At 48.0% G+C, this 22,202-nt stretch overlaps 1 protein-coding gene and 1 non-coding gene across 2 annotated transcripts; one reads left to right on the forward strand and one right to left on the reverse strand.

Moving 5' to 3' along the window:
• Window positions 1–3,022: 3,022 nt before the first annotated feature.
• Window positions 3,023–3,093, forward strand: TRNAT-CGU (transfer RNA threonine (anticodon CGU)). Its single transcript has one exon. It is a non-coding gene; the product is annotated as a tRNA-Thr (tRNA).
• A 15,164-nt stretch (window positions 3,094–18,257) lies between these two features.
• Window positions 18,258–21,901, reverse strand: LOC138363345 (mucin-22-like). Its single transcript, XM_069322373.1, has 2 exons — window positions 21,867–21,901; window positions 18,258–19,680 (listed from the first exon to the last, which is right to left on the reverse strand). The coding sequence occupies exons 1-2, from the start codon at window positions 21,899–21,901 to the stop codon at window positions 18,258–18,260; spliced, it is 1,458 nt and encodes a 485-aa protein (XP_069178474.1).
• Window positions 21,902–22,202: the final 301 nt, after the last annotated feature.

Here is a 22,202-nt window from a genome sequence, read left to right on the forward strand (position 1 = left end):
ACCAGTGGCAATTGGATCCCATACCACCAGTTGATGATGTGTGTGTGTGTACTCACCCACCCTGTTGTGCTTGCGGGGGTTGAGCTCTGGCTCTTTGGTCCCGCCTCTCAACCGTCAATCAACTGGTGTACAGATTCCTGAGCCTTACTGGGCTCTATCATATCTACATTTGAAACTGTGTATGGAGTCAGCCTCCACCACATCACTGCCTTCTCTCATTCTTGTCGTTCTCTTGATGTGTTGGCTTAGAATGTTTCTTATTGCCACATCCAGCAGCTTAGCTCTCCATGTGTCTGGTCCTCCATGTAGGTGTCTGTTCTCCCAATCTATTTTCCCATGGTTGAAGTCTCTCATGATTAGTCGTCCGAATCCGTTCCTGCTATCAACAGAAGCTGCTCTCTCTAATATATTGGTGCTGGCCATGTTGTTTCTATCATATTCCTGTCTGGGTCTTCTGTCATTTGGTGGTTGTGTTATATATATGACTACTACTATAGATTTTTGTCCTCTAATTGCTATGGTACCTGTTATGTAGTCACTGAAACCTTCACAGCCCTGGATAACCATTTCTTCAAAACTCCAGTCTCTCACACTGCACTACACACAGAAATCACAATAGCGTGATGCATCAAATGAACAAATCCACAAGGGCCGTGACGGGGATTCGAACCTTCGTCCGGGAACATCAGCGTCTGGGATGCTCCTGGACGTAGGTTCGAATCCTCGTCACGGCCCTTGTGGATTTGTTCCTCCAGTCTCTTCTTATCAGCAGAGCTACACCACCTCCTCCTCTTCCTTCTCTCACTTTTTCCTCACTACATAGTAGTCCTGCAGATGCACTGCATTTGTTATGGTTTTCATTAGCTTTGTTTCTGTGAGTGCTATTATGTCTGGGTTTTCTTCTAGTGTCCATTCTCCAAGTTCACTTGTTTTATTTGTATTTTCATCTATGTTAGTGTACATTGCCTTGAAGCTCACTTTCTTCTGTTCATTCTCATGTCTCCTTCTTGACGAGCGTTCTGCTGATGGAGGAAGCTGTTCCATAGATGGGAAGATGTGTGTGTGTGTGTGTGCGTGTACTCACCTAATTGTACTCATCTAATTGTGCTTGCGGGGGTTGAGCTCTGGCTCTTTGGTCCCGCCTCTCAACTGTCAATCAACAGGTGTACAGATTCCTGAGCCTACTGGGCTCTATCATATCTACATTTGAAACTGTGTATGGAGTCAGCCTCCACCACATCACTTCCTAATGCATTCCATTTACTAACTACTCTGACACTGAAAAAGTTCTTTCTAACGTCTCTGTGGCTCATTTGTGTACTCAGCTTCTACCTGTGTTCCCTTGTTCGCGTCCCTCCAGTGTTGAATAGTTCATCCTTGTTTACCCGGTCGATTCCCCTGAGGATTTTGTAGGTTGTGATCATGTCCCCCTTACTCTTCTGTCTTATTCGTGTGTGTGTGTGTGTGTGTGTGTGTGTGTGTGTGTGTGTGTGTGTGTGTGTGTGTGTGTGTGTGTGTGTGTGTGTGTGTGTATTAACCTACGTGTGTTTGCGGGGACTTATTTCATACTTCCTCAACTCTCCTTTTCAATACTCGCCATCTGACGCAATATTATAAGTCAACTTACCGTTAGGCTGATGTTCTTTTTATACATATAAATCCGTGTTTGGTCTTGACTTTCACTACTTTTCATCCTAACTAATTCCACACGCTAAAATTCCCTTAAAAAACTGAACGCATATTTTTTTTCATGGTTCATTTTAGTTTGTAAAGTTCATTGTCGGGGCCAAGTCCGTTCTCTCCCATGTCTGTTTTCTCTTATGCCTATTCTCTCTTTTGCTTGTTCTCTCCCATGCTAAATTGTTGGGTTCTGTGGCCCACGGGAACATATTATAAGTGGTTTCTTCAGTGAATCCTCCCGCAAGTACTGCGAGGTTTCTTTTTCTCAGCGTCTGTTCATATTCTACGTCGCCCTCTGTTGGGATCAGTCTATACCTGTTTGTTAGTTCCGGGGGATCAATGTCTCTGTGGTCCGGTCTCTGGCCAGGCTTCCTGGTTGGTGGTCTGGTCAAGTGGCCTTGGTGAAGGCTCTCTTAAATACCTTGCAACCTTTTTTTTCAGTATATATTGTGAGGAGTTTAATTTGTGCTTCACCCTATTTCTTCAGTACCTAGGGTGATAAGCTCACTTAGTACCTGTGTTTATTCCTTCAGTACCTAGGGTGAAAGGCTCACTTAGTTCCCCTGTATATAGGGTGACATTGTATCTGGTATCATTCAGGTTGCTATGGCCAGTTCCATCAGGTTGTTCTATCACGTCTTTGGTCAGTACTACTTTCTTGTCTAGTACTGTGACGGGTCTTCTATCTCACCTTCCCCTTCCCGTCACCTGCTTTCCCACCTCCCGTCACCTACTTTCCCACCTCCCGTCACCTACTTTCACACTTCCTGTCACTTACTTTCCCACCTCCCGTCACCTGCTTTCCCACCTCCCGTCACCTACTTTCCCACCTTCCTGTCACTTACTTTCCCACCTCCCGCCACCGGCTTGCCCTGTTTGATGACTTCTACAGCTGTATTTACAAGACCTTGCCACTCAGGAATATGGCAACACACAACACCCTCCGCCACTCAGATACATGGACACGCCTCCCAAACTCTCATCCGTCACTCAGAAGTGACCGGGAGTGACCATCGTGGGAAATAAAAAGAAATATGTTTAAACGTGAATCAAATTCAAATTGGGTCAGCGAAAATTGGATGCTCGCCAAATTAATAACAAATAATAATTGGGAATTGGTTTGCTTTCTTGTAAATTGTGTTCATAAAGTTAGGCAGGACTGAACAAGCTCAACTGAACACGTGGAACGCCTAGTTATGAGACTGAACAAGTATTGAACATTTGAACCACCGGGTCATATAGATATATGAGCATTAGAGTTCAGTGAGAAGTTTAGATAAAAACTTATCTCTGATAAAACTTAGGCGTGGCTGGGGTGTGGAGGGTGGCCACGAGACCAGGGGCCTCGTGGCCTGGTGGATAGGGCGCAGGACTCGTAATTCTGTGGCGCGGGTTCGATTCCCGCACGAGGCAGAAACAAATGGGCAAAGTTTCTTTCACCCTGAATGCCCCTGTTACCTAGCAGTAAATAGGTGCCTGGGAGTTAGTCAGCTGTCACGAGCTGCTTCCTGGGGGTGGAGGCCTGGTCGAGGACCGGGCCGCGGGGACACTAAAGCCCCGAAATCATCTCAAGATAAGATAGCCAGCTAGGGTTTATTTTTATCATTATTATTATCTACCACAGACGTGGCCATACATTTACAATGCTAACTAGCATATATATACATTTTCTTCTGTCCTCCATGGACAGGGTGAGAGATCTTTAAACATATAGTTCAGGGGCCAGATTCACGAAAGCACTTAAGCAAGTACTTAGGAACGTGTACATCTTTCCTCAATCTTTGACGGCTTTGGTTACATTTATTAAACAGTTTACAAGCATGAAAACTTCCCATTCAACAGTTTTTATTGTTATAAACAGCCTCCTGGTGCTTCGGAGCTCATTGACTGTTTGATGATTGGATACAAAGCCGTCAAAGATTGAGAAAAGATGTATAGGTTCGTAAGAGCTTGCGTAAGTACTTTCGTGAATCTGGCCCCAGGGATTTATTGAACAATCAACCACAGAAGGTGATTGTAGTGCTTCTAAAATGCAGATCTAACCTACAGACATAAATACATCGATACACAGAGTTACGTCTGCCCTACATAAAGTGGTCGATGTGTCTTTTACATAGTGTCATTAATGTGCATTTCCAAAGGTGAAATGTAATTTTGATCAGCTTCCACATATACTTTCTTCAAAGGTCATCTTTGTTCTCGAACGAAGATGACCTTTGGAGAACTGTTCTTCCAATTAAACCCAGATGCAAGAGCACCAGTCAGAGGGATAGAAGCCCTAAACAAGAAAATAATTAATACAGAATATGTAGTCATATTCAGTGAAACATGTATAAATGAAAACCTGCTGCCAGTATACACCAATATATACATACATACACACATATATACACACATATACATACACATACATTTATGGCTCTCCTACTCTGAGAGGGTAAGACTAACTAGTGTGTCATTAAGCACTTAATCACTGAAGGTGGTTAAGATGCTTTTACAAGCTCAGGTTATATAATTACATCACATATATACATTGTCTTATTGATACATTACATGGTCAGTCTTGGGTACAAGTCCAATATATCATCAAGTGTTCCAGTATTCATATAGTAGTTACAGAGTTCAACATACCTCAGCCCAGGAGGGCGAAAGTCAGTCAATATGGGACATTCTACAATATAATGTTCAAGTGAGTGCATGTTTTCTCTATCACTGCTGGGGTGTGGAGGGCAGCTGGCTCATATTACCTGATGTAATTAGTAGATCACGCGGTTTCAGTACATATGATGAGTCTGTTCTTTGGAGCAGCTCAACTAGTTACCTCTGTCTTGACCCCTTGTAGGCATTTCGGGTCCAGTTGAGAGTAATTGGTGCAGCTCCAAGTGCCTTAAAGCCAACAATTCTCTCTCTCTCTCTCTCTCTCTCTCTCTCTCTCTCTCTCTCTCTCTCTCTCTCTCTCTCTCTCTCTCTCTCTCTCTCTCTCTCTCTCTCTCTCTCTCTCTCTCTCTCTCTCTCTCGCTCTCTCTCTCTCTCTCTCTCTCTCTCTCTCTCTCTCTCTCTCTCTCTCTCTCTCTCTCTCTCTCTCTCTCTCTCTCTCTCTCTCTCTCTCTCTCTCTCTCGAACCGGTTTTTAGGTGCTAACCGGTGACTATGTCGTTACAAGAAACAAACAGGATTCCCACGAGCCTATGAATCATTTCTACATCAACAGACTGGAGGGATGAATCTTTCTCACACTGTCCCTTAAACCGGTTTGTTAGTCGTATGGCAGTTAGTGACGCATCAGTCAGCCACCACCCTGCGCCGTGGACCATCCGTCACCAGCTTATAACCGGATGAGTGGGTCAGTTTGTTTATCCACTTAAGCTGTAATTAGCAGACACGGCAAAACCAAGGCAGTCGGTCAATGAGGAGTTTCCAAAGCATGTGTTATAAGCATGGCTTGGAGAGGCAAGCCAGCGTGGGTTAAGCCAGTTTGTGGATCACCTGTTACAAGCCTGGATAAGGGGACAAGTTCCACTTGGGTTAAGCCAGTGGTAAGGAAGCCATACCTTCTCAACTGAAATTCAACAGATTTCATAATGACTTACACACTCACACCCACTAATAGACACAGTCACACACACAGGGGAAGGGGCTGTGGCTGAGTGGACAGCGCTTGGGACTCGTCATCCTAGGGGTTCGGGTTCGATCCCAGGCAATGGCGGAAAACAAATGGGCCGTTTCCTTCCACCCTGATGCCCTAGTTACCTAGCAGTAAATAGGTACCTGGGAGTTAGTCAGCTGGGACGTGCTGCTTCCTGGTGATGTTTTGTGTGTGTGTGTGTGTGAAAAAAAAAAGTTGATTGATTGACAGTAGAGAGGCGGGCCGAAAGAGAAGAGCTCAACCCCCCCCCGCAAGCACAATTAGGTGAATACAAAACACCCCCATCAACACCCCCCCCCCCCTCCCACCTATCCCCCCCCCACCAACATCCCCACCACCAACACCCACCCCCCACCAACATCCCCCCCCCACCCCCTCCCACCCAACCAACTCCCCCCTCCCCACCCCCCACCACCAACACACCCACCCCTCCTCCACCTCTCCCAACCCACATATCGTCACTATACCAATAATAATATGCTCGACCTTCCTCAACCATCCAGATATGACGGGGAGCGGCGCCCCCCTCCCCCCTCCTCAGACACGCGAGGGGGGGGGGAGCGGCGCCCGCCCCCCTCCTCAGACACGCGAGGGGGGGGGAGGGAGAGGGGAGAGTGTAGGAGAGAGAGAGAGATTAATTTATTTCATTCTTGGATTTCGTGACGGAGTAAGAATGGAACAGGAGAGAGGATGGAACAGGAGAGAGGGTGGAACAGGAGAGAGGGTGGAACAGGAGAGAGGGTGGAACAGGAGAGAGGGTGGAACAGGAGAGAGGGTGGAACAGGAGAGAGGATGGAACAGGAGAGAGGATGGAACAGGAGAGAGGATGGAACAGGAGAGAGGGTGGAACAGGAGAGAGGGTGGGACAGGAGACAGGATGGAACAGGAGACAGGATGGAACAGGAGAGAGGGTGGAACAGGAGAGAGAATGGAACAGGAGAGAGGGTGGAACAGGAGAGAGGGTGGGACAGGAGACAGGATGGAACAGGAGACAGGATGGAACAGGAGAGAGGGTGGAACAGGAGAGAGGGTGGAACAGGAGAGAGGGTGGGACAGGAGACAGGATGGAACAGGAGACAGGATGGAACAGGAGAGAGGGTGGAACAGGAGAGAGGGTGGAACAGGAGAGAGGACGGAACAGGAGAGAGGGTGGAACAGGAGAGAGGGTGGAACAGGAGAGAGGGTGGAACAGGAGAGAGGGTGGAACAGGAGAGAGGATGGAACAGGAGAGAGGGTGGAACAGGAGAGAGGGTGGAACAGGAGAGAGGGTGGAACAGGAGAGAGGGTGGAACAGGAGAGAGGATGGAACAGGAGAGAGGATGGAACAGGAGAGAGGGTGGAACAGGAGAGAGGATGGAACAGGAGAGAGGGTGGAACAGGAGAGAGGGTGGAACAGGAGAGAGGGTGGAACAGGAGAGAGGGTGGAACAGGAGAGAGGATGGAACAGGAGAGAGGATGGAACAGGAGAGAGGGTGGAACAGGAGAGAGGATGGAACAGGAGAGAGGGTGGAACTGGAGACAGGATGGAACAGGAGAGAGGGTGGAACAGGAAAGAGGGTGGGACAGGAGAGAGGGTGGAACAGGAGAGAGGGTGGGACAGGAGACAGGATGGAACAGGAGACAGGATGGAACAGGAGAGAGGGTGGAACAGGAGACAGGATGGAACAGGAGAGAGGGTGGAACAGGAAAGAGGGTGGGACAGGAGAGAGGGTGGAACAGGAGAGAGGGTGGGACAGGAGACAGGATGGAACAGGAGACAGGATGGAACAGGAGAGAGGGTGGAACAGGAGAGAGGGTGGGACAGGAGACAGGATGGAACAGGAGACAGGATGGAACAGGAGAGAGAGGGTGGAACAGGAGAGAGAGGGTGGGACAGGAGAGAGAGGGTGGGACAGGAGAGAGGGTGGGACAGGAGAGAGAGGGTGGGACAGGAGAGAGGGTGGGACAGGAGAGAGAGGGTGGGACAGGAGAGAGGGTGGGACAGGAGAGAGAGGGTGGGACACGAGAGAGAGGGTGGGACAGGAGAGAGGGTGGAACAGGAGACAGGATGGAACAGGAGAGAGAGGGTGGAACAGGAGAGAGGGTGGGACAGGAGAGAGGGTGGGACAGGAGAGAGGGTGGGACAGGAGAGAGAGGGTGAGACAGGAGAGAGGGTCGGACAGGAGAGAGAGGGTGGGACAGGAGAGAGGGTGGAACAGGAGACAGGATGGAACAGGAGAGAGGGTGGAACAGGAGAGAGGGTGGAACAGGAGAGAGGGTGGGACAGGAGACAGGATGGAACAGGAGACAGGGTGGGACAGGAGAGAGGGTGGAACAGGAGACAGGATGGAACAGGAGAGAGGGTGGAACAGGAGAGAGGGTGGAACAGGAGACAGGATGGAACAGGAGAGAGGATGGAACAGGAGAGAGGGTGGAACAGGAGAGAGGATGGAACAGGAGAGAGGGTGGAACAGGAGAGAGGGTGGGACAGGAGAGAGGGTGGAACAGGAGACAGGATGGAACAGAAGAGAGAGGGTGGAACAGGAGAGAGGGTGGAACAGGAGACAGGATGGAACAGGAGAGAGGATGGAACAGGAGAGAGGGTGGAACAGGAGAGAGGGTGGAACAGGAGAGAGGATGGAACAGGAGAGAGGATGGAACAGGAGAGAGGGTGGGACAGGAGAGAGGGTGGAACAGGAGACAGGATGGAACAGGAGAGAGGGTGGAACATGAGAGAGGGTGGAACAGGAGAGAGGATGGAACAGGAGAGAGGATGGAACAGGAGAGAGGGTGGAACAGGAGAGAGAGGATGGAACAGGAGAGAGGGTGGGACAGGAGACAGGATGGAACAGGAGAGAGGGTGGGACAGGAGACAGGATGGAACAGGAGAGAGAGGGTGGAACAGGAGAGACTCAGGTCAAGGCTCTGGAAAATCTGGGGAAAATTCAAGAACCATAATTTAGTTAAAACAATAAAAATTTTAATTTTCTTTAATTTTTTATCATTTTTCTGTGACTTTTTCTGTTCGTTCTTCTTTTTTTTTTTACTCTGGTCTTGTTGATCTCTGTCTCTCCTCCCTCTTCGTTCTCCCTCACGTTCTCCATCACTCTGTATCCTTCATCCTCCTTTCACGACCACTCTGATCTCCACCACTCTCCATCACACTATACCCTCCTCCATCACCCCAATCTCCACCACTCTCCATCACACTATAGCCTCCTCCCTCACCACAATCTCCACCACTCTCCATCACACTATACCCTCCTCCCTCACCACAATCTCCACCACTCTCCATCACACTATTCTCTCCTCCCTCACCACAATCTCCACCACTCTCCATCACACTATTCTCTCCTCCCTCACCACAATCTCCACCACTCTCCATCACACTATAGCTTCCTCCATCACCCCAATCTCCACCACTCTCCACCACACTATAGCCTCCTCCATCACCCCAATCTCCACCACTCTCCATCACACTATAGCCTCCTCCCTCACCACAATCTCCACCACTCTCCATCACACTATCGCCTCCTCCCTCACCACAATCTCCACCACTCTCCATCACACTATCCACCACTCTCCATCACAGTTAAACACCTTCACCTTATCCACCAGGCGATGGATTGATGGCGACACTTTGGTCAATTAATCGACTTTTGACACGTTGGGGGAGAGAGGCATGGGAGGGGGGAGCGCTTTGGGAGGGGAGTGTCAGGGGGAGGGACATGGAGGGGAAGAGGAGTGGGAGGGGATGGAAGGGGAGAGAGACATGAAATAGGGGCGACAAAAAGGTAAGAAAAGAAGGATGGAAAAGGAGATGGAAGATGTATCATTGAAAAGGAAAAGAAATGGGAAAGTTTGCTAGGTCGAGATTGAGCTACTGGGCTCCGCCTGTCCGACTGTCAGCTGTATATATGAGCTCACAGTACTCACAGCATCCACTGCTAAAGCTTTCTCCCTACATACCCGTGGTTCATCTCAGCCTCCAGCATCCATCTCTCTCCTCTCCTTCACCTTGATCTTGGAGAGTAGCATCATACCGGGCGTTTTCTATCCGTCCGGCAGTTCACCTCTTTCCAATGATGCAGTGAAGATAATGGTGAGTGACGCAGCGTGTGTTGTACCTTGCAGGGACCCTGAAGGAACGGGGGGGGGTAGGAGACGTTTGTGGGAGAGGGGGTGAAGGGAGAGTAATTTGCGTGGGAGAGTGGGAGGGAGGGAGAGAGGGAGAGTGGGAGAGAGGAAGGGAGAGAGGGAGGGACAGGTGATTGATATATGCTGTAGGGAGGGAAGAAAGAGAACACGTGTACTCACCTAGTTGTGCTTGTGGGGGGGTTGAGCTCTGGCTCTTTGGTCCCGCTTCTCCACCGTCAATCATCAGGTGTACAGGTTCCTGAGCCTATTGGGCTCTATCATATCTATATTTGAAACTGTGTTCACCTATTATTCACCTAGTTGTGCTTGTGGGGGGTTGAGCTCTGGCTCTTTCGGCCCGCCTCTCAACTGCCTGTGTACTGAGTGTGGAGACTGTATGGAATCAGCCTCCACCCCATCACTGCCTAATGCATTCCATTTATTAATTAACTTCTTTGACACAAAAATTTTTTTATAATGTCTCTATGGCTCATTTGGGCACTCAATTTCCACCTGTGTCCCCTAGTGAGCGTGCCCCTGGTGTTAAATAAACTCTTTTTTTCCTACCCTATACATTCCTTTGAGAATCTTGTATGTGGTGATCATGTCCCCCCTAACACTTCTGTCTTCCATCGACCCGAGGTTTAATTCCCGTAGTCTCTCCTCGTACCTCATGCCCCTCAGTTCGGGCACAAGTTTGGTGGCAAACCTCTGAACTTTCTCCAATTTAGTCTTATGCTTGATGAGATATGGACTCCATGCTGGCGCTACGTATTCCAGTGTTGGTCTGACATATGTAGTATACAAGGTTCTGAATGATTCCTTACACAAGTTTCTAAAGGCCGTTCTTATGTTGACCAGCCTGGCGTATGCCGCTGATGTTATCCTCTTGATATGGGCTGCAGGAGACAGGTCTGGCGTGATATCAACCCCCAAGTCTCTCTCTCTGACTCTTGAAGAATTTCATCTCCCAAATGGTACCTTGTATATGTGGCCTTCTGCTCTCTACACCTATCATTATTATATTACATTTGCTCGGGTTACACTCTAAGAGCCAGCTCAAAACTCTAAACACACTACAATTAAACACAATGTGTGTGTTTGTGTGTGTGTGTGTGTGTGTGTGTGTGTGTGTGCTCGCGCGTGTGTGTGTGTGCTCGCGCGTGTGTGTACTCACCTAGTTGTGCTTGCGGGGGTTGAGCTCTGGCTCTTTGGTCCCGCCTCTCAACCGTCAATCAACAGATGTACAGATTCGTGAGCCTATTGGGCTCTATCATATCTACACTTGAAACTGTGTATGGAGTCAGCCTCCACCACATCACTTCCTAATGCATTCCATTTGTCAACCACTCTGACACTAAAAAAGTTCTTTCTAATATCTCTGTGGCTCATTTGGGCGCTCAGTTTCCACCTGTGTCCCCTTGTGCGTGTGCCCCTTGTGTTAAATAGCCTGTCTTTATCTACCCTATCAATTCCCTTGTGAATCTTGAATGTGGTGATCATGTCCCCCCTAACTCTTCTGTCTTCCAGCGAAGTGAGGTTTAATTCCCGTAGTCTCTCCTCGTAGCTCATACCTCTCAGCTCGGGTACTAGTCTGGTGGCAAATCTTTGGACCTTTTCCAGTTTAGTCTTATCCTTGACTAGATATGGACTCCATGCTGGTGCCGCATACTCCAGGATTGGTCTGATATATGTGGTATATAATGTTCTGAAAGATTCCTTACACAAGTTTCTAAAGGCCGTTCTTATGTTAGCCAACCTGGCATATGCTGCTGTTGTTATCCTCTTGATATGAGCTTCAGGGGACAGGTCTGGCGTGATATCAACCCCCAGGTCTTTCTCTCTCTCGAACTCTTGAAGTATTTCATCTCCCAAGTGATACCTTGTATCTGGTCTCCTGCTTCCTACCGCTATCTTCATTACATTACATTTGCTTGGATTAAACTCTAACAGCCATTTGTTCGACCATTCCTGCAGCTTGTCCAGGTCTTCTTGAAGCCTCAAGCTGTCCTCCTCTGTCTTAATCCTTCTCATAATTTTGGCGTCGTCAGCAAACATTGAGAGGAATGAGTCTATTCCCTCTGGGAGATCATTTACGTATATCAGAAACAGGATAGGTCCAAGTACAGAGCCCTGTGGGACTCCACTGGTGACTTCACGCCAGTCTGAGGTCTCACCCCTCACTGTAACTCTCTGCTTCCTATTGTTTAGGTACTCCCTTATCCACTGGAGCGCCCTACCAGTTACTCCTGCCTGTTTCTCCAGCTTATGCATCAACCTTTTATGGGGTACTGTGTCAAAGGCTTTCCGACAGTCCAAAAAAATGCAGTCCGCCCACCCTTCTCTTTCTTGTTTAATCTTTGTCACCTGATCGTAGAATTCTATCAATCCTGTAAGGCAAGATTTACCCTCCCTGAACCAATGTTGATGGGTTGTCACGAAGTCTCTTCTCTCCAGATGTGTTACTAGGTTTTTTCTCACAATCTTCTCCATCACCTTGCATGGTATACAAGTTAAGGACACTGGCCTGTAGTTCAGTGCCTCTTGTCTGTCACCCTTTTTGTATATTGGTACTACATTAGCAGTCTTCCATATTTCTGGTAGGTCCCCCGTTTCCAGTGACCTACTATACACTATGGACAGTGGTAGGCAAAGTGCTCCTGCACACTCTTTCAATACCCATGGCGAGATTCCATCCGGCCCAACAGCTTTTCTCACATCCAGCTCCAATAGGTGCTTTTTGACCTCATCTCTTGTAATTTCGAACCTATCCAAGGTCACCTGGTTTGCTGCCACCTCTTCTAGCGCCGCGACATCTCCCTGTTCTATTGTAAAGACCTCCTGGAACCTTTTGTTGAGTTCTTCACACACCTCTTTGTCATTCTCTGTGTACCTGTCCTCGCCCACCCTAAGTTTCATCACCTGTTCCTTCACTGTTGTCTTCCTCCTGATGTGGCTGTGTAGTAGCTTGAGTTCGGTCTTGGCTTTATTAGCTATATCATTTTCATACCTTTTCTCAGCTGCTCTTCTCACACTGACATACTCGTTCCTGGTTCTCTGTGTGTGCTCGCGCGTGTGTGTGTGTGCTAGCGCGTGTGTGTGTGTGCTAGCGCGTGTGTGTGTGCTCGCGTGTGTGTGTGTGTGTGTGTTCGCGCGTGTGTGTGTGCTCGCGCGTGTGTGTGTGTGCTCGCGCGTGTGTGTGTGTGCTCGCGTGTGTGCTCGCGCGTGTGTGTGTGTGCTAGCGCGTGTGTGTGTGCTCGCGTGTGTGTGTGTGTGTGTTCGCGCGTGTGTGTGCTCGCGCGTGTGTGTGTGTGCTCGCGCGTGTGTGTGTGCTCGCGTGTGTGTGTGTGTGTGTGTGTGTGCTCGCGCGTGTGTGTGTGCTCGCGCGTGTGTGTGTGTGCTCGCGCGTGTGTGTGCTCGCGCGTGTGTGTGTGTGTGCTCGCGCGTGTGTGTGTGTGTGCTCGCGCGTGTGTGTGTGTGTGCTCGCGCGTGTGTGTGCTCGCGCGTGTGTGTGTGTGCTCGCGCGTGTGTGTGTGTGTGTGTGCTCGCGCGTGTGTGTGTGTGTGCTCGCGCGTGTGTGTGTGTGCTCGCGCGTGTGTGTGTGTGCTCGCGCGTGTGTACTCACCTAATTGTACTCACCTAATTGTGCTTGCGGGGGTTGAGCTCTGGCTCTTTGGTCCCGCCTCTCAACCGTCAATCAACTGGTGTACAGATTCCTGAGCCTATTGGGCTCTATCATATCTACATTTGAAACTGTGAATGGAGTCAGCCTCCACCACATCACTTCCTAATGCATTCCATTTGCTAACTACTCTGACACTGAAAAAGTTCTTTCTAACGTCTCTGTGGCTCATTTGGGTACTCAGCTTCCACCTGTGTCCCCTTGTTCGCGTCCCACCAGTGTTGAAAAGTTCATCCTTGTTTACCCGGTCGATTCCCCTGAGGATTTTGTAGGTTGTGATCATGTCCCCCCTTACTCTTCTGTCTTCCAGTGTCGTGAGGTGCATTTCCCGCAGCCTTTCCTCATAACTCATGCCTCTTAGTTCTGGGACTAGTCTAGTAGCATACCTTTGGACTTTTTCCAGCTTCGTCTTGTGCTTGACAAGGTACGGGCTCCATGCTGGGGCCGCATACTCCAGGATTGGTCTTACATATGTGGTGTACAAGATTCTGAATGATTCCTTACACAGGTTCCTGAACGCCGTTCTGATGTTAGCCAGCCTCGCATATGCCGCAGACGTTATTCTCTTTATGTGGGCTTCAGGAGACAGGTTTGGTGTGATATCAACTCCTAGATCTTTCTCTCTGTCTGTTTCATTAAGTACTTCATCTCCTATTCTGTATCCTGTGCCTGGCCTCCTGTTTCCACTGCCTAGTTTCATTACTTTGCATTTACTCGGGTTGAACTTCAACAGCCATTTGTTGGACCATTCACTCAGTCTATCCAGGTCATCTTGTAGCCTCCTACTATCATCCTCTGTTTCAATCCTCCTCATAATTTTTGCATCGTCGGCAAACATTGAGAGGAACGAATCTATACCCTCTGGGAGATCATTTACATATACCAGAAACAGTATAGGTCCAAGGACTGACCCCTGCGGGACTCCACTTGTGACGTCTCGCCAATCTGAGACCTCACCCCTCACACAGACTCGTTGTCTCCTGTTGCTTAGGTATTCCTCTATCCACCGGAGTACCTTCCCTCTCACTCCAGCCTGCATCTCCAACTTTCGCACTAGCCTCTTGTGTGGCACTGTATCAAAGGCTTTCTGACAATCCAAAAATATGCAGTCTGCCCACCCTTCTCTTTCTTGCCTTATTTTTGTTGCCTGGTCGTAGAATTCAAGTAACCCTGTGAGGCAGGACCTGCCATCCCTGAACCCATGTTGATGCTGTGTTACAAAGTTCCTTCGCTCCAGATGCTCCACTAGTTTTTTTCGCACAATCTTCTCCATCAGCTTGCATGGTATGCAGGTTAGGGACACTGGCCTGTAGTTCAGTGCCTCCTGTCTATCCCCTTTCTTGTATATCGGGACTACGTTAGCTGCTTTCCAAATATCTGGCAGTTCCCCTGTTGCCAGTGATTTGTTATACACTATGGAGAGTGGTAGGCTCAGTTCTCTTGCTCCTTCCTTTAGAACCCAAGGGGAGATTCCATCTGGGCCTATAGCCTTCGTCACGTCCAACTCTAGTAAACACTTCCTTACTTCCCCACTGGTAATCTCAAACTCTTCCAGTGGTTCCTGGTTAGCTATTCCCTCACTTACCTCTGGAATTTCTCCTTGTTCTAAGGTGAAGACCTCCTGGAATTTCTTATTCAATTCCTCACACACTTCCTTGTCATTTGTAGTGAATCCTTCTGCCCCTATCCTTAATCTCATAACCTGTTCCTTTACTGTTGTTTTTCTCCTGATGTGGCTATGCAACAATTTAGGCTGAGTCTTTGCCTTGCTTGCGATGTCATTTTCGTATTGTCTTTCTGCCTCTCTTCTCATCCTGACATATTCATTCCTGGCATTCTGGTATCTTTCTCTGCTCTCCAGTGTCCTGTTATTCCTATAGTTTCTCCATGCCCTTTTACTTTGCTGCTTAGCTAGCCTACATCTTTGATTAAACCATGGGTTTCTCATCTTCATTTCTCTGTTTTCCTTTTGGACTGGGACAAACTTGTTTGCTGCGTCCTTGCACTTCTGCGTGATGTAATCCATCATATCTTGGGCCGTCTTTCCCCTGAGCTCTGTTTCCCATGCTATATCTGTTAGGAATTTTCTTATCCCCTCATAGTTTCCCTTTCGGTATGCTAACCTTTTGGTTTCGGTATCCCTCCTCGAGTTCAATAACCCTATGCGTGTGTGTGCTCGCGCGTGTGTGTGTGCTCGCGCGTGTGTGTGTGTGCTCGCGCGTGTGTGTGTGTGCTCGCGCGTGTGTGTGCTCGCGCGTGTGTGTGTGTGCTCGCGCGTGTGTGTGTGTGCTCGCGCGTGTGTGCGTTTACTAGTCGTGTTTACTAGTTGTGTTTTTACGGGGGTTGAGCTCTGCTCTTTCGGCCCGCCTCTCAACTGTCAATCAACTGTTTACTAACTACTATTTTTTTTTTCCCCACACCACACACACACACACACACACACACACACACACAGGAAGCAGCCCGTGACAGCTGACTAACTCCCAGGTACCTATTTATTGCTAGGTAACAGGGGCATTCAGGGTGAGAGAAACTTTGCCCATTTGTTTCTGCCTCGTGCGGGAATCGAACCCACGCCACAGAATTACGAATCCTGCGCGCTATCCACCAGGCTACGAGGCCCCCTAACAAAATGCTGTAACTCACTCAAACTTTGTGTGTGCTCGCGTGTGTGTGTGTGTGTGTGCTCGCGCGTGTGTGTGCGTGCTCGCGCGTGTGTGTGTGCTCGCGTGTGTGTGTGTGTGTGTGTGTGTGTGTGTGCTCGCGCGTGTGTGCGTGCTGGTGGATATGTGTGTGCTGGGGGGGAGGCCCGGGGAAAAGTGGTGGCGGTGGAAAACAGAACAAGGCCATTAGACTAATGACAATTAAAAGTCTTTCCTCCATAAATTACCATAATGCCTAAAATTTGGGTGGAAAGTATTTGATAACATTTTGGCTTTCTCCCTGTGTGTCTTTATGGGTTGAGAGTGAGAGTGAGAGTGAGAGTGAGAGTGAGAGTGAGAGTGAGAGTGAGAGAGTGTGAGAGAAAGAGAGCAACTGGCTCATTCGAATTGATTATCCAGAGCAACTGGCAACTGGATTATCGAATCAACAATCCTCATATGATGGTCACTTGGAGTTAAAATAAAATATAGGAGCAGGCTTAAGATGAGCTGAGGTAAGATAACAGCTCTTGCTTGCAGTTACACTTGGTACCTCACCTGACAGCCCTTATAAACCCTAGTCTTACTTAACAAACAAAACAAAAAAAGACAGAGACAGAGAGAGAGAAACAGAGAGAGAGACATAGACAGACAGACAGACAGACAAAGTGTGTTGTGACTCTCCTCTCCGCACCATAGTACGTATTGCTACATATTTGACTGCACGCAAAACGAGGCATTGTCCTGTGACTAGACGTCCCACACGACGCATTGATTTCATGTTAGACGCGTCTCGTGACGCCCAAAAAAACTTTATAGCTCCTTTGCTGAGGAATAAAGCAAAATGAACTATCATTCATTTCAGTAACCACACGGGTCCAGCCCAAGAAACATTAATTAACAAAATGCTGTAAGCATAAAACTCACTTTTCGGTATATCTTCGCTCCTTCATCCCAAACATCCACTACACACACTCCTATTATTCTTCTTCCTCCACTTCGTCTTTCTTTTCATTCTATCTCATTTCTCTCTCTCACTCACTCCCCCTTTCTCCAAGAGATTCATGCCTGAAATGCATAATTTATGGCGAGATGTGGTGTGGACCCCCTTGCTGCTTTTTCTTCGTTCCAGTACCGTGATAGTGACCCCACCGCCTCCCCCCCTCCCCCCCTCATGTGACCCCAGCCCCAGCACCCCCCCTCCCTCCCCCCCCTACAAGTGACCCCAGCACCCCCCCCCCCTTCCTTCCGGCGACCCCAGCAAGGGGACCCTCTAATTCTCTAATTTAGTACAAAAATGAACTTTTAAAGATGTTCATTCCAGGTAGTTTAAGGTCACCCAGGGAGCTCTGACTCACCCCAACCACCCAATTATTGACTGCACTAATTATCTGGGGGGTCATTAGTATCAACAATCCGAGCTGGTTGATGATCAGCCTTGCGCTAATTGCGAAACCTTTATATCTTTCCACGATCATGGCCGCTTTGCTGTTATTTATCGAGCTGTTTACGATTATCGAATCGTAACAACCCCCCCCCCCCAGAGTTATTATAGTTATAAACTACCTCGTAGAGCTTCGGAGTTAATTAGTTGTTTAATAAATATCAACAAAGCCGCCATATGTGACAAAAGATGTACAGGTTTCGTGTAAGTGGTTAGGTAAAGGCCAGTGTTCATCGGATGGGGCTTTTTAAACTTTGTGAGTCAAGTACTAATTCTGGTCGAGATCATTTGAGCCCATTGAGATCCAGTTGTTAGTGTGTGTACCTGAGGTGCTCAGATGCACAAGTTCGAGCCCTTTGCATGACCTAAATATTTATTCAGAATTACCTCAGTACCTGGAATACACCTGAAGAGTGTTCCGGGAGTCCTTCTACTCTGCGAGTCCGGCCTGAGGCCAGGCTCGACTTGTGATAACTTGGTCCACCAGGCTGTTGCTTGGAGCGGCCCGCAGGCCCACATATCCACTACAGCCTGGTTGGTCCGGCACTTCTGGGAAGAACTTGTTCAAGTGCCTCTTGAATGCATCCACCTTCTTCCAAGCTGGATGCAACACATATTTGCAGTGCTTGCTGGGAGGATGTTGAACAGCTGTGGACCTCTGATGGTCAGACAGTGCTCTCTGATTGTACCTATGTCACCTCTACTCTTCACTAGTTCTATTCTGCATTTCCTTTCGTACCTTTCGCTTCAGCATGTTGTTATTCTACTGTGCTAATTTAGGACCTGGCCTTCATGTATCTTCCACGTATAATTGATATATTTCTCGTCTCCTTTCCAAAGAGGACATATTGAGAACTTTGAGACGGTCCCAATAATTCAGATGTCTTAAAGTTTCTATGCGTGTCGTATATGTTCTCGGTAGTTAAGAAGATCATTGTTTACTTATTTGTGTCATTAATTCTTCGGACAATTTACCTCAGCCTCCCCTCACCCCTCTTCCTCCTTTACAAACCCCATGAAGGACTGTTATTGTGTTAATTGTATAAACCTATTTTGTGTTTATGTAAGAGTGAGCCTCTATAGCCTCCACCTCTGGCCCATGTGAGCTTCCAGCTGCCTCCTCTGGCTCATGAGAGCTTCCAGCTGCCACCTCTGGCTCATGTGAGCTTCCAGCTGTCACCTCTGGTTCATGTGAGCTTCCAACTGTCACCTCTGGCTCATGAGAGCTTCCAGCTGCCACCTCTGGCTCATGTGAGCTTCCAGCTGCCACCTCTGGCTCATGTGAGCTTCCAGCTGCCACCTCTGGCTCATGTGAGCTTCCAGCTGCCACCTCTGGCTCATGTGAGCTTCCAGCTGCCACCTCTGGCTCATGAGAGCTTCCAGCTGCCACCTCTGGCTCATGAGAGCTTCCAGCTGCCACCTCTGGCTCATGTGAGCTTCCAGCTGCCACCTCTGGCTCATGAGAGCTTCCAGCTGTCACCTCTGGCTCATGTGAGCTTCCAGCTGCCACCTCTGGCTCATGTGAGCTTCCAGCTGCCACCTCTGGCTCATGTGAGCTTCCAGCTGCCACCTCTGGCTCATGAGAGCTTCCAGCTGCCACCTCTGGCTCATGAGAGCTTCCAGCTGTCACCTCTGGCTCATGAGAGCTTCCAGCTGCCACCTCTGGCTCATGTGAGCTTCCAGCTGCCACCTCTGGCTCATGTGAGCTTCCAGCTGCCACCTCTGGCTCATGAGAGCTTCCAGCTGCCACCTCTGGCTCATGAGAGCTTCCAGCTGTCACCTCTGGCTCATGAGAGCTTCCAGCTGCCACCTCTGGCTCATGTGAGCTTCCAGCTGCCACCTCTGGCTCATGTGAGCTTCCAGCTGCCACCTCTGGCTCATGAGAGCTTCCAGCTGCCACCTCTGGCTCATGTGAGCTTCCAGCTGCCACCTCTGGCTCATGAGAGCTTCCAGCTGCCACCTCTGGCTCATGAGAGCTTCCAGCTGTCACCTCTGGCTCATGAGAGCTTCCAGCTGCCACCTCTGGCTCATGTGAGCTTCCAGCTGTCACCTCTGGCTCATGTGAGCTTCCAGCTGCCACCTCTGGCTCATGAGAGCTTCCAGCTGCCACCACTGGCTCATGAGAGCTTCCAGCTGTCACCTCTGGCTCATGAGAGCTTCCAGCTGCCACCTCTGGCTCATGTGAGCTTCCAGCTGCCACCTCTGGCTCATGTGAGCTTCCAGCTGCCACCTCTGGCTCATGTGAGCTTCCAGCTGCCACCTCTGGCTCATGAGAGCTTCCAGCTGCCTCCTCTGGCTCATGTGAGCTTCCAGCTGCCACCTCTGGCTCATGAGAGCTTCCAGCTGCCACCTCGGGCTCATGAGAGCTTCCAGCTACCTCCTGCCTTCCTGGAGTCTTCCATCTAACGCTTCCAGACGTCTTTTGTATAACCTGGAAAGCTTTTCCATAAATCTGCAGCCTGAAACCCAAGCTGGAATTTACACAGATATTTTATGAATCAGAAGCTTTACAAATTTGTGTCATCGGTTCGGATTCCATTTTGTGTGGATTTATATCTCTGCATCCTTGGCTATTCCATTTCAAATACGAATGTACGTTTTGTGTTGTCGAATTAGCGCAAATGGCTTAACCAAAAATGGAAAAGAAACTGAAGAATTAAGCCCAGCCTAACCTAATCCAACCTAACCTAATCTAACCTAACCTAACCTAACCTAACCCAACCCAATCCAGCCTAACCTTATCTAAACTGTCCAAGCAATCCTGCAACTAATATGCACTATCTTAGGCATATTATTTGCCTAAGATAGTGCATATCAGCCTATATTAGGCTGATATGCCTAGCTTAGGCATATCAGCCTAATATAGTACACATATATATATATATATATATATATATATATATATATATATATATATATATATATACTATATACTAGGCTAAGGGATGTTTGAATTCGGTATTTTTTTTGCTTTTGATCGTGTCTCTATTCAGAATTAATCACACAAAACTTGGAACATCCTTTGGCAGCAAGAGTTCATTTTTGGAACGTTTAACCAAATAGTTGCCCACAAGCAATGGCATTTAAGGAGGCTGTGTATACCTGTGTAGAGTCAGGTGTGTGGACCAGCACTCAGAGACATACTAGAGCATCTCATCTTGGCCCACAGAGGGGTGCTGATCTCCCTCCTCCTCCAGAGAGAGAGAGAGAGAGAGAGAGAGAGAGAGAGAGAGAGAGAGAGAGAGAGAGAGAGAGAGAGAGAGAGAGAGAGAGAGAGAGAGAGAGAGAGAGTGAGAGAGAGAGAGAGACCTCCTGTTGGCATAGATTGAATTCATTACCCAATTGTTATCGTAGTTTGGAGGACATTTACACTTAAGGATTCACTTATAAGATATCTTGCAGATATCTTGCACGTCCTCTAGTTATCTCCTGCATGTGTCGTACTATAATGTCCTACGGGCTCTGGATCCTGATCCACTATTCGATTGAAGGTCGAGATGCGGGACCCATGAGCTGCAGCTCAACCTTCCCGCATGCACAACTAGGCCGGAACACCTGTTCTCTCCCACGTCCAGGTAATTGGATCGCTGTTAACGGAGTTATTGCGTTGTGAAGCGAAATTGCGTGAACTTTCTGAGAGTTAATGTGTGTGTGTGTGTGTGTGTGTGTGTGTGTGTGTGTGTGTGTGTGTGTGTGTGTGTGTGTGTGTGTGTGTGTGTGTGTGTGTGTGTGTGTGTCTTCCGACATTCTCAGCCTTGTTTATCCTGCTTTTATGCGTTTATCTCTTCCTCCTATTGAATATATGAATATAAACTCGCCTATGTCCGTCTGTATGTATGTATGTATGTATGTATGTATGTATGTATGTATGTATGTATGTATGTATGTATGTATGTATGTATGTATGTATGTCTCAGGGTCTCGGAGCAGCAAAGGCCATCATAGTCTGCTAAATCCTGGTTCTGAGGGGGGGGAGGGGGGTGTCTGTGGGGTCTGAGAGGGGGTCCTCGGGGGATCAGAGGAACTGCCGCAGAAGTGAGGATATCACAGAGATAAAGATCGTGTGTGTGTAGGGAAGACGATATCAAGATGGTGGTAAGTGCTCTATGCTATCATTCAGAGATTGCTAGCTTTGGATATATGGTCATACATACATACGTACATACATACATACATACATACATACATACATACATACATACATACATACATACATACATACATACATACATACATACATACATACATATGTATGGGGAACAGGTTGTGGAAGCAAGCTCTATTCATACTTTTAAAATTAGGTATGATAGGGAAATGGGACAGGAGTCATTGCTGTAAACAACCGATGGCTGGAAAGGCAGGATCCAAGAGCCAATGCTCGATCCAGCAAGTACAAATAGGTGAGTACATACATACATACATACATACATACATACATATATACATTAGGTCAGGTAATTTTAAAAGGCATATTAAGTGTTCAGTATTTAGAATGAGTGTATATTCATCTTTTAATTAATGGACCTCGTCTTTGCCATCTTTTAATAAGGCATTTAAGATTGTAAATCACAATCACCTTACATTCCGATTCCTATAACTCGATACCTGCTCTGCTCTACTGCCCTTCTGGTCAAAATTTATATTTCTTTACACTTACTGGGATTGAATTCTTGCAACCATCAGTCCATTCATTATGTTTATGTTCTAATGTAGTCAGTTCTTAAGACTCCTGAGTCTTGACATGTCTTGACAAGACTTGACATGTTAGATGATGACTTGAGAATGGTCCAGGACGGACCGAAACGTCGTCGTCCCTTCAACTTCTAGTGTGTGGTCTGGTCAACATGTTAGATGAACGTTATTCATAAGATACGTCAAGGAGCTCAGGACTGAGCCAGTGAGGACCCCAGTTATCATTCTTCGTCTCTTTGATGTTTGTTCTGAGACATGGACCCTCTATTTCCTCTCTGTCAGGAGAACTGTATTTCTGTCT

This window comes from Procambarus clarkii, chromosome 10 (assembly GCF_040958095.1).
Source record: "Procambarus clarkii isolate CNS0578487 chromosome 10, FALCON_Pclarkii_2.0, whole genome shotgun sequence".
NCBI lineage: Eukaryota > Metazoa > Arthropoda > Malacostraca > Decapoda > Cambaridae > Procambarus > Procambarus clarkii.